This window comes from Heptranchias perlo, chromosome 7 (genome assembly GCF_035084215.1).
Source record: "Heptranchias perlo isolate sHepPer1 chromosome 7, sHepPer1.hap1, whole genome shotgun sequence".
Lineage (NCBI taxonomy): Eukaryota > Metazoa > Chordata > Chondrichthyes > Hexanchiformes > Hexanchidae > Heptranchias > Heptranchias perlo.
The window spans coordinates 90,667,388-90,689,557 of record NC_090331.1 but is presented as its reverse complement, the minus strand read 5'-3'; the positions used below and the strand labels follow the sequence as shown (position 1 = coordinate 90,689,557).

At 45.5% G+C, this 22,170-nt stretch overlaps 1 protein-coding gene across 1 annotated transcript in view; it reads right to left on the bottom strand.

The window, feature by feature from the left end:
- Positions 1–582: 582 nt before the first annotated feature.
- Positions 583–22,170, bottom strand: part of col6a1 (collagen, type VI, alpha 1) — a 104,972-nt gene continuing 83,384 nt past the window's right edge. The window contains exons 30-35 of the mRNA XM_067988104.1: positions 20,854–20,987; positions 12,371–12,480; positions 8,289–8,469; positions 6,281–6,452; positions 6,099–6,128; positions 583–3,844 (exon numbers count right to left, since the gene is read on the bottom strand). Coding sequence (XP_067844205.1) covers positions 3,243–3,844; positions 6,099–6,128; positions 6,281–6,452; positions 8,289–8,469; positions 12,371–12,480; positions 20,854–20,987 — 1,229 coding nt within the window. The 3' untranslated portion in view covers positions 583–3,242. The remainder of the gene's footprint in view (positions 3,845–6,098; positions 6,129–6,280; positions 6,453–8,288; positions 8,470–12,370; positions 12,481–20,853; positions 20,988–22,170) is intronic.

Genomic DNA, 22,170 nt, shown 5'->3' with positions numbered 1-22,170 from the left:
CCTCGCCCCTCCCTATCTCTGTACCCTCCTCCAGCTCTACAACCCTCCGTGATCTACGTTCCTCCAATTCTGGCCTCTTGTGCATCCCCGATTTCCTTCGCCCCACTATTGGCGACCATGTCATCAGCCGTCTAGGCCTTAAACTCTGGAATTCCCTCCCTAAACCTCTGTACCTCTCCCTCCTCTTTTAAGACACTCCTTAAAACCTACCTTTTTTGACCTATTATCTCCTTATGTGGCTCGGCGTCTCGTGTCTGTCTGATAACGCTCCTGTGAAGCACATTGTGACCTTTTACTACATTAAAGGCGCTATATGAATGCAAGTTGTTGGTGTTGTAAGATCAGGAAGAAGAAATTGATCTAAAGGAGCATTAGGTTGTTGGCAATCTGCGGGGTTAAGATGGATGTCCAACCGTCTGATTCATGAGGAGAACAGTTAGTTGAGTAAAAGATCCTCAACGAAAGATTTAACACAAAGGTTTGCTCCGCTAAAATAGCACCGACAGGATTATAACGCAGATGTGTTAAAATGGTACAGGAAGAAATTTAAACTCCAAAGGAAAGTGCAAGACAGTAACATAATGGCAGTGAACGTGAAAATCTTTTATTTAATGCTGATGACCCAATCCATATATGATCTCCAATTGCGTCATTACAAATGCGACTGCAAACACGATACAGATCACGTAAAAAAAAAGTCTATATTTTACAAGTACAAAATGAGTTCTGCAAAATACAAATAGGTTTAAGCAGGTTTTACCTCACACATGGTCCAAAAAGTGGTTTGTGTTGTAAAGTTGCTATTGGTCACTCTCTATGCTCATAGCACCAGTTTAAGAGTACTTTAAAGTAAAATTTATTTACATTCAAAATGGCTACTTGTTCATTATAACACAGTTTGTTCATTAAGAGAAAAAGTTGAATGGTTAGGTCTCAGCATGAATACAACTTCCAAAGCATTCTCCTAGAATCATTCCCTGCGGTATTACACACCCCCACCAAGGATCCATTTTTGATCATCCGTTAAAGTTATATCTTCATCGTATGGAAATCTTAAATAATCTATTGAGTAAGATTTTCCCTCTTTCCGAAAAAGCATTTGCACTCACGAACTTCCACAGCGAACATTCGAATGAGGAAAAGATCACCACCCTTGTACTGAACACTAGTGATAGCATCATGCAAGCTCCTACCTGCTTTACATTGAAGTCAAGATCTGTCAAACCTTTGCGTCTGAAGCACATTAACACAAGAATTTTCGTGAATTGTTGCTGGAACCAACGAGTCTGTCCCTTTTCCATGAATCAACCCCATCTCCCCTCCTTCTTGCTATATCCTTCAAACCCTTCTCTCTTCAGAAAGAAATCCAATAGTCTCTTGACCCCCGCTTATACACATCCAATTTTCTCTTGACCTCATTTCTAACTGTCTGTTTCAGTGACCTTCCCTGGTGCTTATTCCTGTTGCCCATTGGGTGTAAACAGCTGTTGTTATTGCACACAAAAAAGCAGAATCCGTCTATTTTTCTCAAGTATGTTTCCAATTCATAATCTACAATAATAATTTTAAGAGAATGACCAAACAGCACTTGTACTGCTGCCAGGTACTGACATTTTAAATGTTTGGGTCATATCGGTGGCCTATAAACAACAAAATGTTTAATCATAAAACCTCCTTCCATCTTCCTTGTTCCGCGCACTGTGATCAGCAACTAAAAGCACGAATAGCTTTAAGGTCACGTGACCTGAACCTGTGGGCCACATGACTTGCACTCAATGGCTGGTGGAAAATGTTTCCATTAACGTCCTAAAAAAGTTCAGTCCAAGACTTGGGTTGAATTTTAAGGGAACATTATTTAACCAGCGTCTGTCACAAGATTGCAGTACAACACAGATCCCTTGTGATTTAGTAGAATAGCTGTTGAGATGCTCGTTTCATATCACAGATGTAAGTTCAGTGCTATCTGTCCATTCTGCCAGCTAACAGTTGACTACATTCTGGTGTTTTTTGGCTCGTCTTAGTTACAGTTAATTTGCCCCTAAAAGAATTCACTCCCATTGTTAAGAAATGCACAGAATATCTTATTGAGGAACAAAGAATTTGAGCCTTAAAAGGATTCCCAGATGAATAGAGCTGTCTATTGAGTTCCACTTCTTACATGAATTCAGATCCTCTGAAGGCCGCACAAGGGAGTAAATAGCTAAGAACAAAATGACCTTTCTAAAAGTAGCAGCTGCGTCTAACAAGGCTGCAGTGCTTCCGATATTATTCACACACACTCAACTCGAGGTAGCAATCCGTCAGTGCCCAGGTCCCGGGCCCAGAGGCTGTCCCGAAATGGAGCCTCGGGCCTCTTGTACATAATCTAGGGGGGAGCTGTGGGCGCCCGTCGTGCCTCCACAGGCAGATCGCCCTCGTGCAGGTAAACGAATTTTGGGCTGCCTGCCTTGCCGGCAGCAGCCCTCATGTATGTGCCAGGGTAGGGAGGAGGCAAAGACAGCGACAGGGGGTGGCAGATCGCGGCCGGCAGGAGTGCTGTGAACTTACCTATTCGGTGGTGGCCGTTTCCTAGGCCGCATCCATGCCAGGAAAACCTGAGCGGAGCAGGCCTGTTGCCCGCTTACTTGGGGCTGCCCAGTTCCTCAGAGGGGTTCTAAAACAGGCCTTATGCCCCTCATTGGCACAAGCATGGGGCCTAACGCCTGTTTTAGGCGGCCGCCCCAGATGCCTCAAAATGAACCCAGGCCAATATGGCATCAGGCGTTTGTCAGGCGTCCATGGGTGCGCTGTGAAATTGGTCATATTTTACCCCCATTTTACGTCCAGAAAACGGGTGCAATGGTGGCCAATTTCTACCCCATAGTTTTGTCTCAGTTATACAAAGGCAGATCACTGGAATACTAGGCGGCACGTACAATGGAAGCCAACTTGACTCACCTTAACCTGGGGAAAGTGTACCTCTTGCCTGCTGAGCATGGAGCAGCAATGGGAAGGCAAACTCTACCCACCCTCTCAGTCGAACGAGAGTAGACGGGGGTATGGGGCCTTTAAGGGGAAGAGGAGTGGGCATGGGAGAAAAATCGAAAGGTGCGGAGACGCTGGAGGAGTAGAGTTCCTGAAAGCAAATTCTCTTCATTAAAAAAAAATACAAATCCTAAGAAAGCAAATTCCCAAAGAAAGTAACCACCTTATCAAAATGCATAAAATAGAAGAGCTGAGAGGGCTTAAGAATCTCTTCATTGTTAATCAAGTGACATTTGTTTGGTAATAGTTTGGTAAAATACACCTTTCAAAAGAGAGGGGTAGTCCTTCATCCGGAAGAGATGGCGAGCGCCACGATCGACATCGTAGTCAGCTGCCTTGCCGGATACCAAAGCCCGGAGATTGTTTTCGTGGACATGGTCACCTACGGCGATGACGTACACATCGATTTTGCCATTTTTTGCGGCTTGTGCTTGCTGTTCTATGGTGTACACCAGGTCTCCCTGGGATCTGCCATCAGAGAACAAGAGGACCTTCCTCTTGGCGTTCTGGCTGTGGGTCTGGTAGTTTTCAATCACAAGACTCAGGGCGGCCCCGACGTCAGTCGCGTCATTCATGAACTCCATCTTGTCTATCCTTTCCGCAACATCCGTGTAGTTATTGGAGAACTGCGCCTCCATCACTTGGCCTTTGCTGTACTGAATCACGGCGACACGCACCGAGCTGCCAAGGTTGACCTTGGCCTGTAAGAACCGGTCAGCCAGACGCTTGACTAAGATCTTGGTGGTCTCAAAGTTCTTGCCCCCAACACTGGTGGAACTGTCAACCAGGAAGGTGATGTCAGCTGAGGAGTTGAATTGAACTGCGGAGAAAACAGCAACTGTTAATGCTTTCAACAACGAACAAAACAATGCTGTGGCTATTTCACGGGTGACTCTTGAAACCTGGGATGTCCAAGTTACTGCCCATGGGCCAAATGCCTTGGCAATCTGATCCACAAATGTGAGGTAACTCAGTTTCTATTTTGTACTAGCTGGTTTGTCTTGTTTGTTGCACCAAGTCCCGTTCACCCATCACCCCTGTGCTCGCTGACCTACATTGGCTCCCGGTCCCCGAACGCCTTCAATTTAAAATTCTCATCCTTGTGTTCAAATCCCTCCATGGCCTCGCCTCTCCCTATCTCTGCAACCTCCTCCAGCCCTACAACCCTCCGAGATCTCTGCGATGCTCCAATTCTGACCTCTTGCGCATCCCCGATTTCCTTCACCCCACCATTGGCGGCCTTGCCTTCAACTGTCTAGGTCCTAAGCTCTGGGATTCCTTACTGTAACCGTTTAAAATGGCCCCTTTGCAAATGTCTAGGCTCACAAAATTCAAACAACAACAACTTGCATTTATCTAGCGTCTTTAACATAGTAAAAGATCCCAAGGCACTTCACGGGAGCGTTATCAAACAAAATTTGACATTGAGCCACACAAGTAGATATTATGATCAAAGAGGTAGGTTTTAAGGAGCGTCTTGAAGGAGGAGAGAGAGCTGGAGAGGTGGAGAGGTTTAGGGAGGGAATTCCAGAAATTAGAGCCTAGGCAGCTGATGGCTTGGCCGCCAATGGTGGGGCAATGAAAATCGAGGATGCGCATGAGGCCAGAATTGGAGGAGCGCAGAGATCTCGGAGGGTTGTAGGGCTGGAGGAGGTTACAGAGATAGGGAAGGGCGAGGCCATGAAGGGATTTGAAATCATGGATGAGAATTTTTTTAAAAATCGAGGCTTTCCCGAACCAGGAGCCGATGTAGGTCAGCGAGCACAGGGGTGATGGGTGCACAGAACTTGGTGCGAGTTAGGATATGGGCAGCTGAATTTTGGATGAACTAAAGTTTACAGAGGGTGGAAGGTGGGAGGCCGGCCAGGGGAGCATTGGAATAGTCAAGTCTGGAGGTGACAAAAAGAACAGGGCAGTCTCCATTTCAACCACCAATGCCAATGAACCAGTGGCTGTCAAGGCTGTGATCGAAAGGTAGCAGTGTTTTTTTCTCCTGATGAATGACCTTGTGAATGGTGCTCCATCTGGGGAAGAGACACTCATCCAACGAGATTGGAGTGTTGGACTTTTAACACATAAGACTCTGGATTGGAGCCCATCACCTCTCCGAACACCTACGCACAGACTTCTACAGGTCCAACTGCTGTTGATGCTGCTTGAAGATCAATGGTTCAGAAGTCTGCTTGCCAGCGGGCACAAAACGTGCCAGTTTAATACTTACAGCCCTGTTAAGTGGGGACTGGCATTGGTAAGTGGTACTTTGGAAGGTATCATACAATAGCACTTTATACCAACACCCAGGTAAGTGGACTTTGAATATTGCAGGATTACCTCATTTTGTTGAAAATTCAAGTTATTATTTGAATTATCAAATTGAATTCATTTGATTCAAGTGGTTTAATGCAGCCATCGAGAATGAATGTATTCCATCGTACTGTCTCCGCACACAATGGGTGGGATGCAGCTGGTCATTTCACATGATAACAAGATCGTTTCAGATGATCAAAGCCATTCAGCTATCCTAGAAAAACCTGCATTGCAGAATCCAACGTGGGAAGTTGCGCCGGACCCTGTCGTCTGAGGCCGCCACCACTGGCAGGAGGGGGCCCACTTTAAATCGCGGGCCGATTACATCATCGGTGCCGCGACGCAATTTTAACATTGTGCCAGTGTTAACCCCGACAGCCGCATCAGAGCGGGAAGCCCCGACTGACCAGAAGAGGCCAAGGTAAGTTTCAAAAAATGACTTGTGGGCCAGGAGAAGCAGGAGTGTTCCCCACCCCCCCGGCCCCTGCAAGGAGACCTTGGGCCTCCCCAGCCCCGGTCTCCCCCCCTGATTGCGGTGGAACCCCCCCCTCCACCTGATTAGCGTAGACTCCCCCTCTTGCCATCGTGGCAGAAACACCCTCCCAATTGCCTCCAGATCCCACTGACTGCTAGGGAGCGTTCCCTGGAGCTGAACCCCAGCGAGATCCACTACCGATAAGATGGCCGGGCCTCCACTTCCCTGGACTCTCCCTTAAAGTCGAGGCCTTTGCTTTTTACATAAGGAAACATATTAGAAGTGTACTTACTGGGGCAGGAATAGTCTGGGCACTTCTTTTCTGTAAAAGTAAACACAAAATGTTAATGAAAAGACAAGGAGTATTTTAGTAATTGCATTTCGTTATAAACCCAAGAAAAATAAGGAGCGTAGGGCCCGTCTCTTATACAAAGGCCCTGGGCGTGAAAACAAATCAACTCGACTGTAATGTACCTTTGCAGATGAATGAAGTCACGTTTTCTAGGAACGTATCTTCCAGCAGCTCTATAAAGTTGTCACGCTGTAAGCTCAGGCCAGGAGTGGAAGACGCTTGGCAAGCGATCTGATTCAGGGTTTCAGAGGCTGAAGGGTTGTGGAAAATGTCACTCACGCCAACTGTGACTACCTGGAACACAACAAGAAGCCAATGAGTGATCTATGTAAGAGTGCAAAGTGGTTTTAGGAAGAGATTGTCAGAGGGCAGTTGCAGTGATGGCAGAAGGGCATGCTCGAGCGGTGGAGCAGGGGAGGGGGGGCAATGCACGGTTGACTGGAGTCAGAAGATCAATTGGGACGTAGGGTTGGAGAAGGTTGCAGAAGTATGGTGGAGCGAGTCCATTAAAGGATTTGTAAATCCACAACTCCTGCATTTGTATAGCGCCTTTAACATAAACAAACATCCTGAGGAGCTTCACAGGAGCGTTAGCAGCCAAAATTTGACACTGTGCCACATAAGGAGAGATTAGGACAGGTGACTTGGTCAAAGGGGTAGGTTTTAAGGAGCTTCTTAAAGGAGGAGAGAGAGGTAGAGAGGCAGAGAGGATCGGAGTGCGGGGGGGGGGGGGGGCGGAATTCCACAGCTTAGGGACTAGGCAGCTGAAGCCACAGCCACCGATGGAGGAGCGAAGCCAATGTAGGTCAGTGAGCATGGGGTGATGAGTGAACGGGACTTGGTGCGAGTTAGGATACAGGCAGCAGAGTTTTGGATGAGCTGAAGTTTACAGAGGGTGGAGGATGGGAGGCCGGCCAGGAGAACATCAGAACAGTCGAGTTTGGAGGTAACAAAAGCATGGATGAGGGTTTCAGCAGGACTAGGGCTGAGGCAGGGGCGAAGAAGTGAATTGTGGATTCACTTGTGAATTCAATATGTTGGGCAGCATGGAGTCAAGGGAGTGTGGGTTGCACCGGGGTGATAGATGAGCAGGACTTCATATGGGGTAAGTTGTGGCCTGCAGAGGTTTGGATGAGTTTGTGTAGAGTGGAATTCAGGAGGACAATGAGGAAAGCATTGGAGAGTGGAGCCTGGGGATGACAACACATTGAAGGGATTTCAACATTAATAAGGGCACTGGATGGATGTAGGGAAACATTGTTATGGAGGTAAACCTCATTGCCTCTCCTCCTTTAAGACCCTCCTTGAAACCCACTTCCTTGACCAAGCATTTGGTCACTCCTCCTAATATCTCTTTCTTTGTCTCAGCATCCTTTTTTGTCTGATTACACTTCTGTGAAGCACCTTGGGATGTTTTTCTACATTAAAGGTGCTAGATCAGCTAGCTCAGCGCAAACCGGGAAATCAAACCTTTGACCTTAACCCTCTGACCAGCGAGGTTAAGGACCTAATAGGTAAACGTCTCAACACTACACCTGACGGGCCCTTGACACAGTGGGCCAGTGGGGGAGAGCTTACCCTCTTGTAATAAATGTGATCAGATAACATTAGAACAGTAAGAGAAAAATGGATAGAACCAAGTCATAGAATCATACAGCACAGAAAGAGGCCATTCGGCCCAGTGTACCTGTGCTGGCTCTATGAAAGAGCTATTCAATTAGTCCCACTCCCCTGCTCTTTCCCGGTAACCTTGCAAATTTTTCTTTTTCAAGTATTTATCGAATTCCCTTTCGAAAGTTATTACTGAATCTGCTTCCACCACCCTTTCAGGCAATGAATTCCAGATCATTACTCGCTGTGTAAAAAAAGTTCTCCTCATCTCACCTCTGGTTCTTTTGCCAATTATCTTAAATCTGTGTCCTCTGGTTACCGACCCTCCAGCCACTGGAAGCAGTTTCTCCTTATTTACTCTATCAAAACCCCTCATGATTTTGAACACCTCTATTAAATCTGTCCTTAACCTTCTCTGCTCTAAGGAGAACAATCCCAGCTTCTCTAATTTCTCCAGATAATGAAAAATGAAAGATAACGTAGATTATAAAAGTAGAGTATGAAGGAAAAGAACCAAACCTTGGCCGTGGTACAGAGTGACGACAACGATTTGGGATCATTCAACAAGTCTGTTCGCCCATCTGTTAGCACCAGGGCAATTCGCACTTGGTTAATTGATCCCTTAAAGGCTGTCTTTGACCAGTCCAGTGCTGTCCCAGTAAATGTTCCTCCAGCAATCCATTTGAGGTTCTTGATTGCGCTAGGAACAAAAAAAACAATCCACGTTGTTACCTTATACTTTATCCCAACCTTCTTTTCCCCTCCTCCATCCTCCTGAAGGCTCAAGATCAGTTCCGGTTGTTCATGTCTGAGGCTTGACAGTGGCTGCTGGCAGGTTGCTCGATCATGGAGGACTTCACAACCCTGATTTGACCCAGGCCCCACTCACCCGCCAACCCAACAGGAGTCACTGGGCAACCATCAGCAGATTTTCCCTTCCTTAGCCCAGGGGTCCTATAGCCTAGAGAGGCACAACCACTGCTCTGGTTGAGTCCAGCTAACCCAGCATGGATTGGGACCTTTGTTAATTGTCCTAATGTTAGCTTTGATGTTTCTCACTTCCCACAGTCTCTTTATGCTCAGCAGCAATGAGTAGGACTCTAGTGGCCTGGCCAGGAAGTAGGAACATAGGGCCGAAGTAGGCCATTTAGTCTCCCTAGCCAGTTCTGTCATTCAATTAGATCATGGCTGACCTAGATCTTAACCCTATTTACAATTGAGTCTGCCTCCATCACCCTTTGAGGCAGTGCATTCCAGATCATAACAACTGGCTGTGTAAAGGAAATTTCTCCTCCTCTCCCCTCTGGTTCTTTTGCCAATCATCATAAATCTGTGTCCTCTGGTCACCGACCCTTCTGCCAGTGGAAACAGTTTCTCCCTATCTACTCTATCAAAACCCCTCATAATTTTGAACACCTCTATGAAATCTCCCCTTAACCCTCTTTGCTCTAAGGAGAATAATTCCAGCTTCTCCACGTAACTGAAGTCTCTCATCCCTGGTACCATTCTAGTAAATCTCCTCTGCACCCTCTCCAAGACCTTGACATCCTTCCTGAAGTGTGGTGTCCAGAATTGGACATAATATTCCAGCTGAGGCCTAACTAGTGTAAAGGTTTAGCATAACTTCTTTGCTTTTGTACTCTATGCCTCTATTAATAAAGTCCAGGATCCCGTATGCTATTTTAACAGCCTTATCAAATTGTCCTGTCGCCTTCAAAGATGGTGGGACAATGCCTTGGGATGTTTCAGTACATTAAAGGTGTTATGTACAAGCACAATGTTGCTGTTGATCCCCAAAGTTAATCAAGCAAAATGCTAGATATTTCTATATATCCTCACATCATGTTATTCAACTGCTCCTCCTCCATAGAGCTCAGGAACCATGGTGTCCCACAGACAATTTGATTATCTCAGTTGATACTTCTTCTTATGAACTTTCATCACATTCCCAACTAGATATTTATCCTGCTCTTTTTGGAAGGAGTTATCAATGTTCAATACCGGAGCCTGGTCTTCAGGGGGTGAAGGATAGAATACTGGAGCCTGGTCTTCAGGGGGTGAAGGATTGAATACTGGAGCCTGGTCTTCAGGGGGTGAAGGATTGAATACTGGAGCCTGGTCTTCAGGGGGTGAAGGATTGAATACTGGAGCCTGGTCTTCAGGGGGTGAAGGATTGAATACTGGAGCCTGGTCTTCAGGGGGTGAAGGATAGAATACTAGAGCCTGGTCTTCAGGGGGTGAAGGATAGAATACTAGAGCCTGGTCTTCAGGGGGTGAAGGATAGAATACTGGAGCCTGGTCTTCAGGGGGTGAAGGATAGAATACTGGAGCCTGGTCTTCAGGGGGTGAAGGATAGAATACTGGAGCCTGGTCTTCAGGGGGTGAAGGATAGAATACTGGAGCCTGGTCTTCAGGGGGTGAAGGATAGAATACTGGAGCCTGGTCTTCAGGTGGTGAAGGATTGAATACTGGAGCCTGGTCTTCAGGGGGTGAAGGATAGAATACTGGAGCCTGGTCTTCAGGGGGTGAAGGATAGAATACTGGAGCCTGGTCTTCAGGGGGTGAAGGATAGAATACTGGAGCCTGGTCTTCAGGGGGTGAAGGATAGAATACTGGAGCCTGGTCTTCAGGGGGTGAAGGATTGAATACTGGAGCCTGGTCTTCAGGGGGTGAAGGATTGAATACTGGAGCCTGGTCTTCAGGGGGTGAAGGATTGAATACTGGAGCCTGGTCTTCAGGGGGTGAAGGATTGAATACTGGAGCCTGGTCTTCAGGGGGTGAAGGATTGAATACTGGAGCCTGGTCTTCAGGGGGTGAAGGATAGAATACTGGAGCCTGGTCTTCAGGGGGTGAAGGATTGAATACTGGAGCCTGGTCTTCAGGGGGTGAAGGATTGAATACTGGAGCCTGGTCTTCAGGGGGTGAAGAATTGAATACTGGAGCCTGGTCTTCAGGTGGTGAAGGATTGAATACTGGAGCCTGGTCTTCAGGGGGTGAAGGATAGAATACTGGAGCCTGGTCTTCAGGGGGTGAAGGATTGAATACTGGAGCCTGGTCTTCAGGTGGTGAAGGATTGAATACTGGAGCCTGGTCTTCAGGGGGTGAAGGATTGAATACTGGAGCCTGGTCTTCAGGGGGTGAAGGATAGAATACTGGAGCCTGGTCTTCAGGGGGTGAAGGATTGAATACTGGAGCCTGGTCTTCAGGTGGTGAAGGATTGAATACTGGAGCCTGGTCTTCAGGGGGTGAAGGATAGAATACTGGAGCCTGGTCTTCAGGGGGTGAAGGATTGAATACTGGAGCCTGGTCTTCAGGGGGTGAAGGATTGAATACTGGAGCCTGGTCTTCAGGGGGTGAAGGATAGAATACTGGAGCCTGGTCTTCAGGGGGTGAAGGATAGAATACTGGAGCCTGGTCTTCAGGTGGTGAAGGATTGAATACTGGAGCCTGGTCTTCAGGGGGTGAAGGATAGAATACTGGAGCCTGGTCTTCAGTTGCTTCCACACCTTTATTCACAGAGCTCCACATTACACCCACCACTCCCTAGATCAGCTCTATTATAAATGGATACAAGAGAGTTCCCAATTGATACACACCACCTGAATACAATTAACACTAATTGATATAAATCACATGGATACAATTAACAATCATTAGAACATTAACCATTGGAAACAAAAGCAGAAAATGCTTGAAAAGGCACAATCTGGTCGTCAGTATTTGCAGCAACAAAAAGTTAAAGTTTGGGTTGTGGCCTTTTTCAGAGCAGATGAGAGACACTGTCCAACACATTAACCTGCCCTTTTATGAGACACACTGATGAACACATTAACCAGCCCAACATTTTATCCTGCCCTTTCCTATCTCCAATTCTAGCCTCTTGTGTTTCCCTGATTTCCTTCACTCCATCACTGGCGGCCATGCCTTCACCATCTCGGCCCTGAGCTCTGGAATTCCCTCCATAAAGCTCTTCACCTCTCTGCCTCTCTCTCCTCCTTTAAGGCTCTGCTTAAAACCTACCTCTTTGACCAAGCTTTTGGTCATCTGTCCTAATATCTCCTTATGTGGCTCGGTGTCAAATTTTGTCTGATAACACCCCTGTGAAGCGCCTTGGGATGTTTTACTATGTTAGAGGCGCTGTATAAATGCAAGTTGCTGTTGTCTGTCCAGCTGTGTGTTTCCAGCCTGTTTTGTTCTTGTTTCAAATTTCCAGCACTTTGCTTTTTGCCAACAATAACCATCTGTTGGGACTGTCCATATATCTATTGCTCCATGTAAAAATAATCCTTCCAATCTCTGGTGTTGTGTGTCTTTCTTGCTTACAGCTCAAGTTCAATAGACAGCTTATATGTACAAAGTCTCTGCTTCTCAGCATTTTATAGAGTTGGATCAGGTCCCCCCTCAACACAAATCTGCACTGCAATGAATCAAGTTCACCTCCCTGAGTCTCCCTTCATTAATTTAAGAGGCCTGTGTCCTGTAACTGCCCTTTCCCCTTTTCTCTGTCCTTTTGGAGGCACAGAAATAGGTCATACCAGCTTTAACAACCAGGGCTGGTAAAACAAAGAATTAGATCAACAGTCAGGATGCATGACACGTACGCTTTGAATTCAGTTAGAGATTTAATGCTGGGATCGACCATTGAGACCAACTCCTCGGTTCCCGCATGACTGTACTGGACAACTCCAACATTGGACTCCTTGCCATCAAACTACAAAAGCCAAAGAAAGAGAAGAGTTAGTACATACAGACTACTGTACTTAAAGCTGGTTTAACATGAACAAGATGGAGTTCAATGTGGGCAAATGTGAGGCCCTCCACAATGGACCTAAGAAAGATCAATCTTCTAAATGGTGAGGAACTAGGAACTGTAGAGGAGCAGAGAGATTTGGGAGTCCAAGTTCACAAATCATTTAAAGTTGGTAGACAGTACAAAACATAATCAAAAAGCCTAATGGATTGTTGGCCTTAATCTCAAGAGGGCTGGTATACAAAGGGGAGGAAGTGATGCTTCAGTTGTATGGAACCTTGGTCAGAATCCATCTGGAGTACTGCGTTCTTTTTTGGCACCGCACCTCAGGAAGGATAAATTGGCCATGGAGGGGGAGCAGTGCAGATTTATCAGTATGATACCGGGGCTAAAAGGGTTAAATAATGAGGACAGGTTGCATAAACCTGACCTGTATTCCCTTCAGTATAGAAGGTTGAGGAATGATCTGATCGAGGTGCTTAAAATGTTAAAAAGATTGGATAGGATAGATACAGAGAAACTATTTTGTCTGGTGGGAGAATCAAGAATGAGGGGACATAATCTTAAAGTTAGAGCTAGGCCGTTTAGGAGGGAAATCATAAAGCACTTCTTCACACAAAGGGTCGTAGAAATCTGGAATTCTCTCCCCCAAAAGCGTGTGGATTCTGGGTGAATTGGAGCTTTCAAGACTGAGATTGATAGGTTTTTGTTAGGTAAGGCTTTCCAGGGATATGGAGCTAAGGCAGGTAAATGGAGTTGGGGTACAGATCAGCCATGATATAATTGAATGGTGGAGCAGGCTCGAGGGGCTGAATGGCCTCCTCCTGTTCCTATGTTCCTAATGTTGCTCTTATTAAAAACAAATGGGTTTGAAACAAATTTTTGCTATTAACAAATTTTTGGATCAACATTATTGTGAATTCCTAGCAAAAATACAATGGTGCTATTCCTGGTTTGAATCATCATTGACTTGGTCTCTCAGTGGAATGCAAGGTCAGCACTTGCCCCACCAGCCTTCTCTTACTTGATCTATTAACATGCCTGGATATCACTCTGGGTGCCCACGAGGAAGGAAAAGCTACAGGTTGAATACTGGGGTGTACTTAGGTGCTACTGATATACCGTGACTCCAAGAGAGCACTGGAGCTGGGCCCAAATGCTAATATCTTTGGTGCTCTATAAAACTGCTCTCTGATGCCCCTATAACCCATTTCTTTGGAACTCTTCCCTGATGTGAGACCTAACATAGCAGGTCCTCGGAGACAGGGAAATGAATGCTAGAAACAAGGGTACTTACCATAAGTTAAGGGACTTTTACACATAAGTTGAGAATATTTTGTACTAAAATAAGCCAATTTGCACCACAATTATGCAAACATAATTAAATCAGTTAAATTGATGGTAAGGGGCAGCACTTTGCATGCCCAAGTCTAATCTAAATCATTGTAATATCTGTTGGGATGTGTATAGAAACATAATAATCTTCCCAAAGGCTGCAAGGGTCAGAGGTTGGAACTTTCACTCTCTGCTGCTCTGCACTCTACATACAATTGATTTTAACCTGTTGTGTAATTAAGCATGGTGTGTAGATTACCGGTCGACATTTAGACAGGATATAACGCTCCCAGAACATCTTTTAAAGCAACATTATTAGTATCTTGGACATTACAGTCACTAACAATCATGATTTGATTTAACTTTACATCGTAAATACAAACAAGGAAAAAGTCTGCAGTGCCATGAGAATTTGACGAACTCAAAGATTTTTACAACTTCAAACCCAAATTTGAGACCAGTGACCTTTGGATGTCCGCTTGCTTGCACTCTGCATACTAAAACAAAATTCAAATCTAAGATCACATCCCATAAATATTTGCATATCTGTGGTCTGCTCTGAATATAAAATGGATGCCAAAGTTGCTGCTTCATTCAGGGCTGCCCTTTTTGATGTTTTGTGCAGTACATCTCGGGGTTGGACAATTTTATTTCAAATTAAAATACGAAAGATGCCAGCGAGTAAAAATAGTTCATCTCACTGACCATCAGATTGCTTAATTCTCCCATAATTTCGGTGCAATCGAGATCTCACAGAAACATAGAAACATAGAAAATAGGAGCAGGAGTAGGCCATTCAGCCCTTCTAGCCTGCTCCACCGTTAAATATGATCATGGCTGATCCTCTATCTCAATACCATATTCCCGCTCTTTCCCCATACCCCTTGATGCCTTTTGTGTCTAGAAATCTATCTAGCTCCTTCTTAAATATATTCAGTAACTTGGGCTCCACAGCCTTCTGTGGTAGAGAATTCCACAGGTTCTGTGGAATTCTCACCCTCTGAGTGAAGAAATTTCTCCTCATCTCAGTCCTAAATGTCCTACCCTGTATCCTGAGATTGTGACCCCTCATTCTGGAACCCCCCAGCCAGGGGAAACATCCTCCCTGCATCCAGTCTGTCCAGCCCTGTCAGAATTTTATATGTTTCAATGAGATCCCCTCTCATTCTTCTAAACTCGAGTGAATACAGGCCGAGTCGACCCAATCTCTCCTCATACGACAGTCCTGCCATCCCAGGAATCAGTCTGGTGAACCTTCGCTGCACTCCCTCTATGGCAAGTATGTCCTTTCTTAGGTAAGGTGACCAAAACTGCACACAATACTCCAGGTGTGGTCTCACCAAGGCCCTGTATAACTGCAGTAAGACACCCTTGCTCCTATACTCAAATCCTCTTGCAATGAAGGCCAACATACCATTTGCCTTCCTAACTGCTTGCTGCACCTGCATGTATGCTTTCAGTGAGTGGTGTACAAGGACACCCAGGTCCCTTTGTACATCAACATTCCCCGATCTATCACCGTTTAAATAATACTCTGCCTTTCTGTTTTTCCTTCTGAAGTGGATAACTTCACATTTATCCACATTATACTGCATCTGCCATGTATTTACCCACTCACTCAACTTGTCTAAATCGCCTTGTAGCCTCTTTGCATCCCCCTCACAACTCACGATCCCACCTAGTTTTGTGTCATCAGCAAACTTGGAAATATTACATTTGGTTCCCTCATCCAAATCATTGATAGATATTGTGAATAGCTGGGGCCCAAGCACTGACCCCTGCAGTACCTCACTAGTCACTGTCTGCCACCCTGAAAAAGACCCATTTATTCCTACTCTCTGTTTCCTGTCTCTTAACCAATTTTCAATCCATGCCAGTATATTACCCCCAATCCCATGTGCTTTAATTTTGCACACTAACCTCTTATGTGGGACTTTATCAAAGGCCTTGTGAAAATCCAAATAAACCACATCCACTGGTTCTCCCTTATCTATTCTACCAGTTACATCCTCAAAAACTCAAGTAGATTTGTCAAACACGATTTCCCTTTCATAAATCCATGTTGACTTTGTCTAATCCTGTTGATATTTTCTAAGTGTCCTGTTATCACATCTTTTATAATAGTCTCTAGCATTTTCCCTACTACTTCCGGTCTGTAGTTCCCTGTTTTCTCTCTCTCTCCTTTTTTATGATGTGGAGATGCCGGTGATGGACTGGGGTTGACAATTGTAAACAATTTTACAACACCAAGTTATAGTCCAACAAATTTATTTTAAATTCCACAAGCTTTCGGAGGCTTCCTCCTTCCTCAGGTGAACGGTGTGGAAATGAAATTTTCGAATCCTTCGCATTTAAAAATCACAGAACAATGCCTGGTGATTACTGCCCGTTGCCAAGGCAATCACAGTGAGCAGACAGAAAGGTGTCACCTAAAAGGCCACCGAATATACAAACCCCCCCAAAAAAAGAGAGAGAGAGAGAAGGAAGACAGTCAATGACCCGTTATATTAAAAACAGATAACATTTGTTCGCTGGTGGGGTTACGTGTAGTGTGACATGAACCCAAGATCCCGGTTGAGGCCGTCCTCATGGGTGCGGAACTTGGCTATCAATTTCTGCTCGACGATTTTGTGTTGTCGTGTGTCTCGAAGGCCGCCTTGGAGTATGCTTACCCGAAGGTCGGTGGCTGAATGTCCATGACTGCTGAAGTGTTCCCCGACAGGGAGAGAACCCTCCTGTTTGGCGATTGTTGCGCGGTGTCCGTTCATCCGTTGTCGCAGCGTCTGCATGGTCTCGCCAATGTACCATGCTCTGGGGCATCCTTTCCTGCAACGTATGAGGTAGACAACGTTGGCCGAGTCACAGGAGTATGAACCGTGCACCTGGTGGGTGGTGTCCTCTCGTGTGATGGTGGTATCCGTGTCGATGATCTGGCATGTCTTGCTGAGGTTACCGTGGCAAGGTTGTGTGGTGTCGTGGACGCTGTTCTCCTGAAAGCTGTTCTCCAGCTTTCAGGAGAACAGCGTCCACGACACCACACAACCCTGCCACGGTAACCTCTGCAAGACATGCCAGATCATCGACACAGATACCACCATCACACGAGAGGACACCACCCACCAGGTGCACGGTTCATACTCCTGTGACTCGGCCAACGTTGTCTACCTCATACGTTGCAGGAAAGGATGCCCCGGAGCATGGTACATTGGCGAGACCATGCAGACGCTGCGACAACGGATGAATGGACACCGTGCAACAATCGCCAAAGAGGAGGGTTCTCTCCCTGTCGGGGAACACTTCAGCAGTCATGGACATTCAGCCACCGACCTCCGGGTAAGCATACTCCAAGGCGGCCTTCGAGACACACGACAACGCAAAATCGTCGAGCAGAAATTGATAGCCAAGTTCCGCACCCATGAGGACAGCCTCAACCGGGATCTTGGGTTCATGTCACACTACACGTAACCCCACCAGCGAACAAATGTTATCTGTTTTTAATAACGGGTCATTGACTGTCTTCCTTCTCTCTCTCTCTCTTTTTTTTGGGGGTTTGTATATTCGGTGGCCTTTTAGGTGTCACCTTTCTGTCTGCTCACTGTGATTGCCTTGGCAACGGGCAGTAATCACCAGGCATTGTTCTGTGATTTTCAAATGCGAAGGATTCGAAAATTTCATTTCCACACCGTTCACCCGAGGAAGGAGGAAGCCTCCGAAAGCTTGTGGAATTTAAAATAAATTTGTTGGACTATAACTTGGTGTTGTAAAATTGTTTACAATTCTCCTTTTTTAAATAGTGGGGTTACATTTGCCACCCTCCAATCTGCAAGAACTGTTCCATAATCTATAGAATTTTGGAAGATGACAACTAATGCATCCACTATTTCCATGGCGACCTCTTTTAGTACTCTGGGATGCAGATTATCAGGCCCTGGGGATTTATTGGCTTTCAGTCCCATTAATTTCTCCAGCACTATTTTTTACGAATACTAATTTCCTTTAATTCCTCCTTCTCACTAGTCCCTTGGTTCCCTAGCGTTTCTGGGAAATTATTTGTGTCCTCTTCCGTGAAGACAGAACCAAAGTATTTGTTTAATTGCTCTGCCATTTCCCTGTTCCCCATTTTAAATTCTCCTGTTTCTGACTGTAAGGGACCTACATTTGTCTTCACTAATCTTTTTCTTTTTACATACTTGTAGAAGCTTTTACAGTCCACTTTTATGTTCCTTGCAAGTTTACTCTCATACTCTATTTCCCCCCTCTTAAATCATTCCCTAGGTCTTTTTTTGCCGAATTCTAAACTGCTCCCAATCCTCAGGCTTGCTACTTTTTCTGGCAACTTTATATGACTCCTCTGTGGATCGAATACTATCCTTAATTTCTTTTGTTAGCCATTGTTGGGCTGTTTTTCCTTTTGTGTTTTTGCGCCAGAAAGGAATGTATAACTGTTGCAATTCATACATTCGTTCCTTAAATGTTAGCCATTGCCTATCCACCGTCATGCCTTTTAATGAAGCTTCCCAATCTATCATAGCCAACTCACTCCTCATACCTTTGTAGTTTCCTTTGTTTAGATTTAGGACCCTGGTTTCGGATTGGACTACTTTACTTTCCATCTTAATGAAGAATTCTATCATGTTATGGTCACCCTTCCCTAAAGGACCCCACACAACAAGATTATTAATTAACTCCTTCTCATTGCACAATACCCAATCTACGATAGCCTGTTCCCTGGTTGGATCCTCAACGTACTGGTCTAAAAAAACATCTTGTACACACTCCAGGAATTCATCCTCCACTGTATTATTGCTCATTTGGTTTGGCGAGTCAATATGCAGATTAAATTCACCCATAATTACTGTAGTACCCTTGTTACGTGCATCTCTAATTTCCTGTTTGATCCCATCCCCTACATTACCACTACTGTTTGGAGACCAATAGACAACTCCCACCAGTGTTTTCTGCCCCTTGGCAGTTCTTAACTCCACCCAGACTGATTCTACATCTTGATTTTCTGAGCCAATATCCTTTCCCACTATTGCTCTGATTTCATCCTTTACTAACAACTCCACCCCACCTCCTTTTCCTTTTTGCCTGTCCTTCCTAAATATCGAATACCCTTGGATATTCAGCTCCCAGCCTTGGTCACCCTGCAGTCATGTCTCCATAATCGCAATTATATCGTATCCGTTGTCATCTATTTGCGCTGTTAATTCGTCTACCTTATTACGAATGCTTCGTGCATTCAGATACAGTGCCTTTAGATTTGTCTTTTTAACATTTTTAGACACCTTAACATTTTTTTGTACTATGGCCCTATTTGTCTTATTACCATTTTTTCTTACCCGGACCCTATTTGTTAGTGCACTCTTTTGTTTATACGCTCTGTCCCTTCCTGACACAATCTGGCTATCCTTACCCCAATCACATTCCTGCTCTGCTTCTTTGTCTTTTCTCTTTAGCATTCTAGATTTCTCTCCACCGGGACCTTCCCCCCCTCTTATTTAGTTTAAAGCCCTTTCTACCTCCCTAGTTATTCGATTCGCTTGAACTCTGGTCCCAGCATGGTTCAGGTGTAGATCATCCCAATGGAACAGCTCTCTCTTTCCCCAGTACTGGTGCCAGTGCCTCACGAATCGGAACCCACTTTTCCCACACCAATCTTTGAGCCACGCATTCATCCCCCTGATCCTATTGACCCCATGACAATTTGCTCGTGGCTCAGGTAATAATCCAGAGATTCTTTGGTTCTGCTTTTTAATTTAGTCCCAAGCTGCTCAAATTCTCTCAGCAGAACCTTTTTCTTAGTCCTACCAATGTCATTGGTACCTACGTGGACCACGACAATTGTATACTCCCCCTCCCACTCCAAGTTCTTCTCCAGCCCAGAGGAGATGTCCCTAACCCTGGCACTGGTTAGGCAACACAGCCTTCTGGACTCATGCTCCTGGCTGCAGAGAACAGTGTCTATCCCCCTAACTATACTGTCACCTATTACAACCACCTTCCTTTTTACTCCTCCCACTTGAACGGCTTCCTGTACCATGGTGCCGCAGTTAGTTTGCTCGTCCTTCCCGTCGTCCCCGCACTTGTCCACAAGGGTTGCGAGAACCTCAAATCTATTGGACAAGCACAGGGACTGAGGCTCCTGCAATACTACCTCCTGGATCCCCGTACCTGCCTCACTCGCAGTCACACCCTCCTGTCCCTGACCACGTGTCAATGCTAAAGTATTTAATCTAAGGGGTGTGGCTGCCTCCTGGAGCAAAAGGTCCAGGTAAGCTTACTCCCTCCCCGATGTCTCCCATCTTCTTTACCTCAGGACTGCAATCTCATGCTGTGTTGTTAATTCTCTGTATTTCCTTTATGGACTATAATTTAATAGAGGGCTTTCACTGCCGCTGTGGATCTTGGGGTAGCCCCGTCTCCATGGTCATCTCATGCTTTCTCTGGCTCTTCCAAGAGAAGAACCCAAAGAAACTAAATTTAAATTCCACAGCCAGGTTTTCTTTGATGAAATGGTGAGGTTATACCTAGAGAGGATTATGACCGTACACTAATCAATATAACTTAGAAATGCCCTGGGAGGGGGGATGGGCCAGGGTGGAGATTTCATGTCCTTTGGTAGCACACTGATTAACTTGTATGTGTAAAATTCCTCTCCGTGCTATTTTTACAGTCATTAACCCCTTCATTTTCTTTTTAAGTTTGGCATTAATGTGCATCTTTGGGATAGAGAAGAAGGTGCTTTACTCTGCATCTAACCATGTTATACTGGAGCTGTGAGTGCTTGATGCTGCTTCAAATTCCCCAGCCCGCACCTTGATGAGCAAAAAAATTCACAATAGGAGCAAAGTTTATAAAAAAATCAATCCATTCCAATGATTTTTTTTGAAACATGAAAACAATATGAAGAAATGCCACAAAATATTGAAAAAGTAATCACTGAGATGTACCATATCAAAAATAAAGAAATCCACTCATCCAGTGATTTGATCTCACCTTAATTTTTTCATCCCTGCTCAGTCTTTCGATCACCGTAATTATAAACTGCTTGGCTAAGCGGAAGTTTTGGTCCCCGATACTTTCTGAGCTGTCCACTATAAAGAGGAGGTCGATGGGCCCACACTTACACTCTGCAAGGAAGAGAGTTAGTCAATAATATTGGACATGACACTCTCCGAAGTATCTCTTAGTCACCATCAGGCTCCCTATTTCTCCCACAACTTGCTTGCAGTCGAAATCTCCCACCGTCCCACCTCAGTATTGTTGATTCTCTGTATTTCGTTGATAGACTTTAGTTTGCTGGAGGGCTTTCACCACCGCTATGGATGCTGGGATAGCCCCACCTCCATAGCTGTCTCTTGCTTACTCTGGCTCTCCCAAGAGAAAATACTTTTAAATTCCACAACCAGTTGAAGAGAGATGGGGGAAAAAAAAAGGGAGAAAGACAGAGAGAAGTAGATATGGGGATGGAAGAGAAAAATAGCCTGGTGCCACCTGGCAGTCCCTTGTTAGGTGCGGCTTATGGCTTTTAACCATGCTTGCGTTTAGGCACACATGGTGTTTCAGGGAAAGACTGGCAGCCAGGTCACATTTACAGTCACTAAATCGACTCTAAGCGACCACTGAAGTGTGACATGGGGAAGAGTTGGGGAGTGGGACTAATTAGATGGCTCTTTGAAAGAGCTGGCACAGGCACGATGGGTCGAATGGCCTCCTTCTGCGCTATAAGATTCTATGCTTTTCTGACATGTTAGTACTCAGCGACATTTCACCAATAAGTGGCAAGACTTCTTTAATATTCATTCTCGGGATATGGCATTGCTGGCAAGGCCGGCATTTATTGCCCATCCCTAATTGCCCTTGAGAAGGTGGTGGTGAGCCGCCTTCTTGAATCGCTGCAGTCCGTGTGGTGAACGTAATCCCACAGTGCTGTTAGGTAGGGAGTTCCAGGATTTTTGACCCAGTGACCATGAAGGAACGGTGATATATGCCCAAGTCGGGATGGTGTGTGAACTGGGAGGGGAATTTGGGGGTGATGGTGTTCCCATGCACCTGATGCCCTTCTCTTCCTAGGTGGTGGAGGTTGGGGGTTTGGGAGGTGCTGTTGAAGAAGCCTTGGCGAGTTGCTGCAGTGCATCCTGTAGATAGGACACACTGCAGCCACGGTGCACCAGTGGTAGAGGGAGTGGATGTTTAAAGTGATGGATGGGCTGCCGATCAAGTGGGCTGCTTTATCCTGGATGAGGTCGAGCTTCTTGAGTTTTGTTGCAGCTGCGCCCATCCAGGCAAACATGGATAAATAAAAGGAGACTT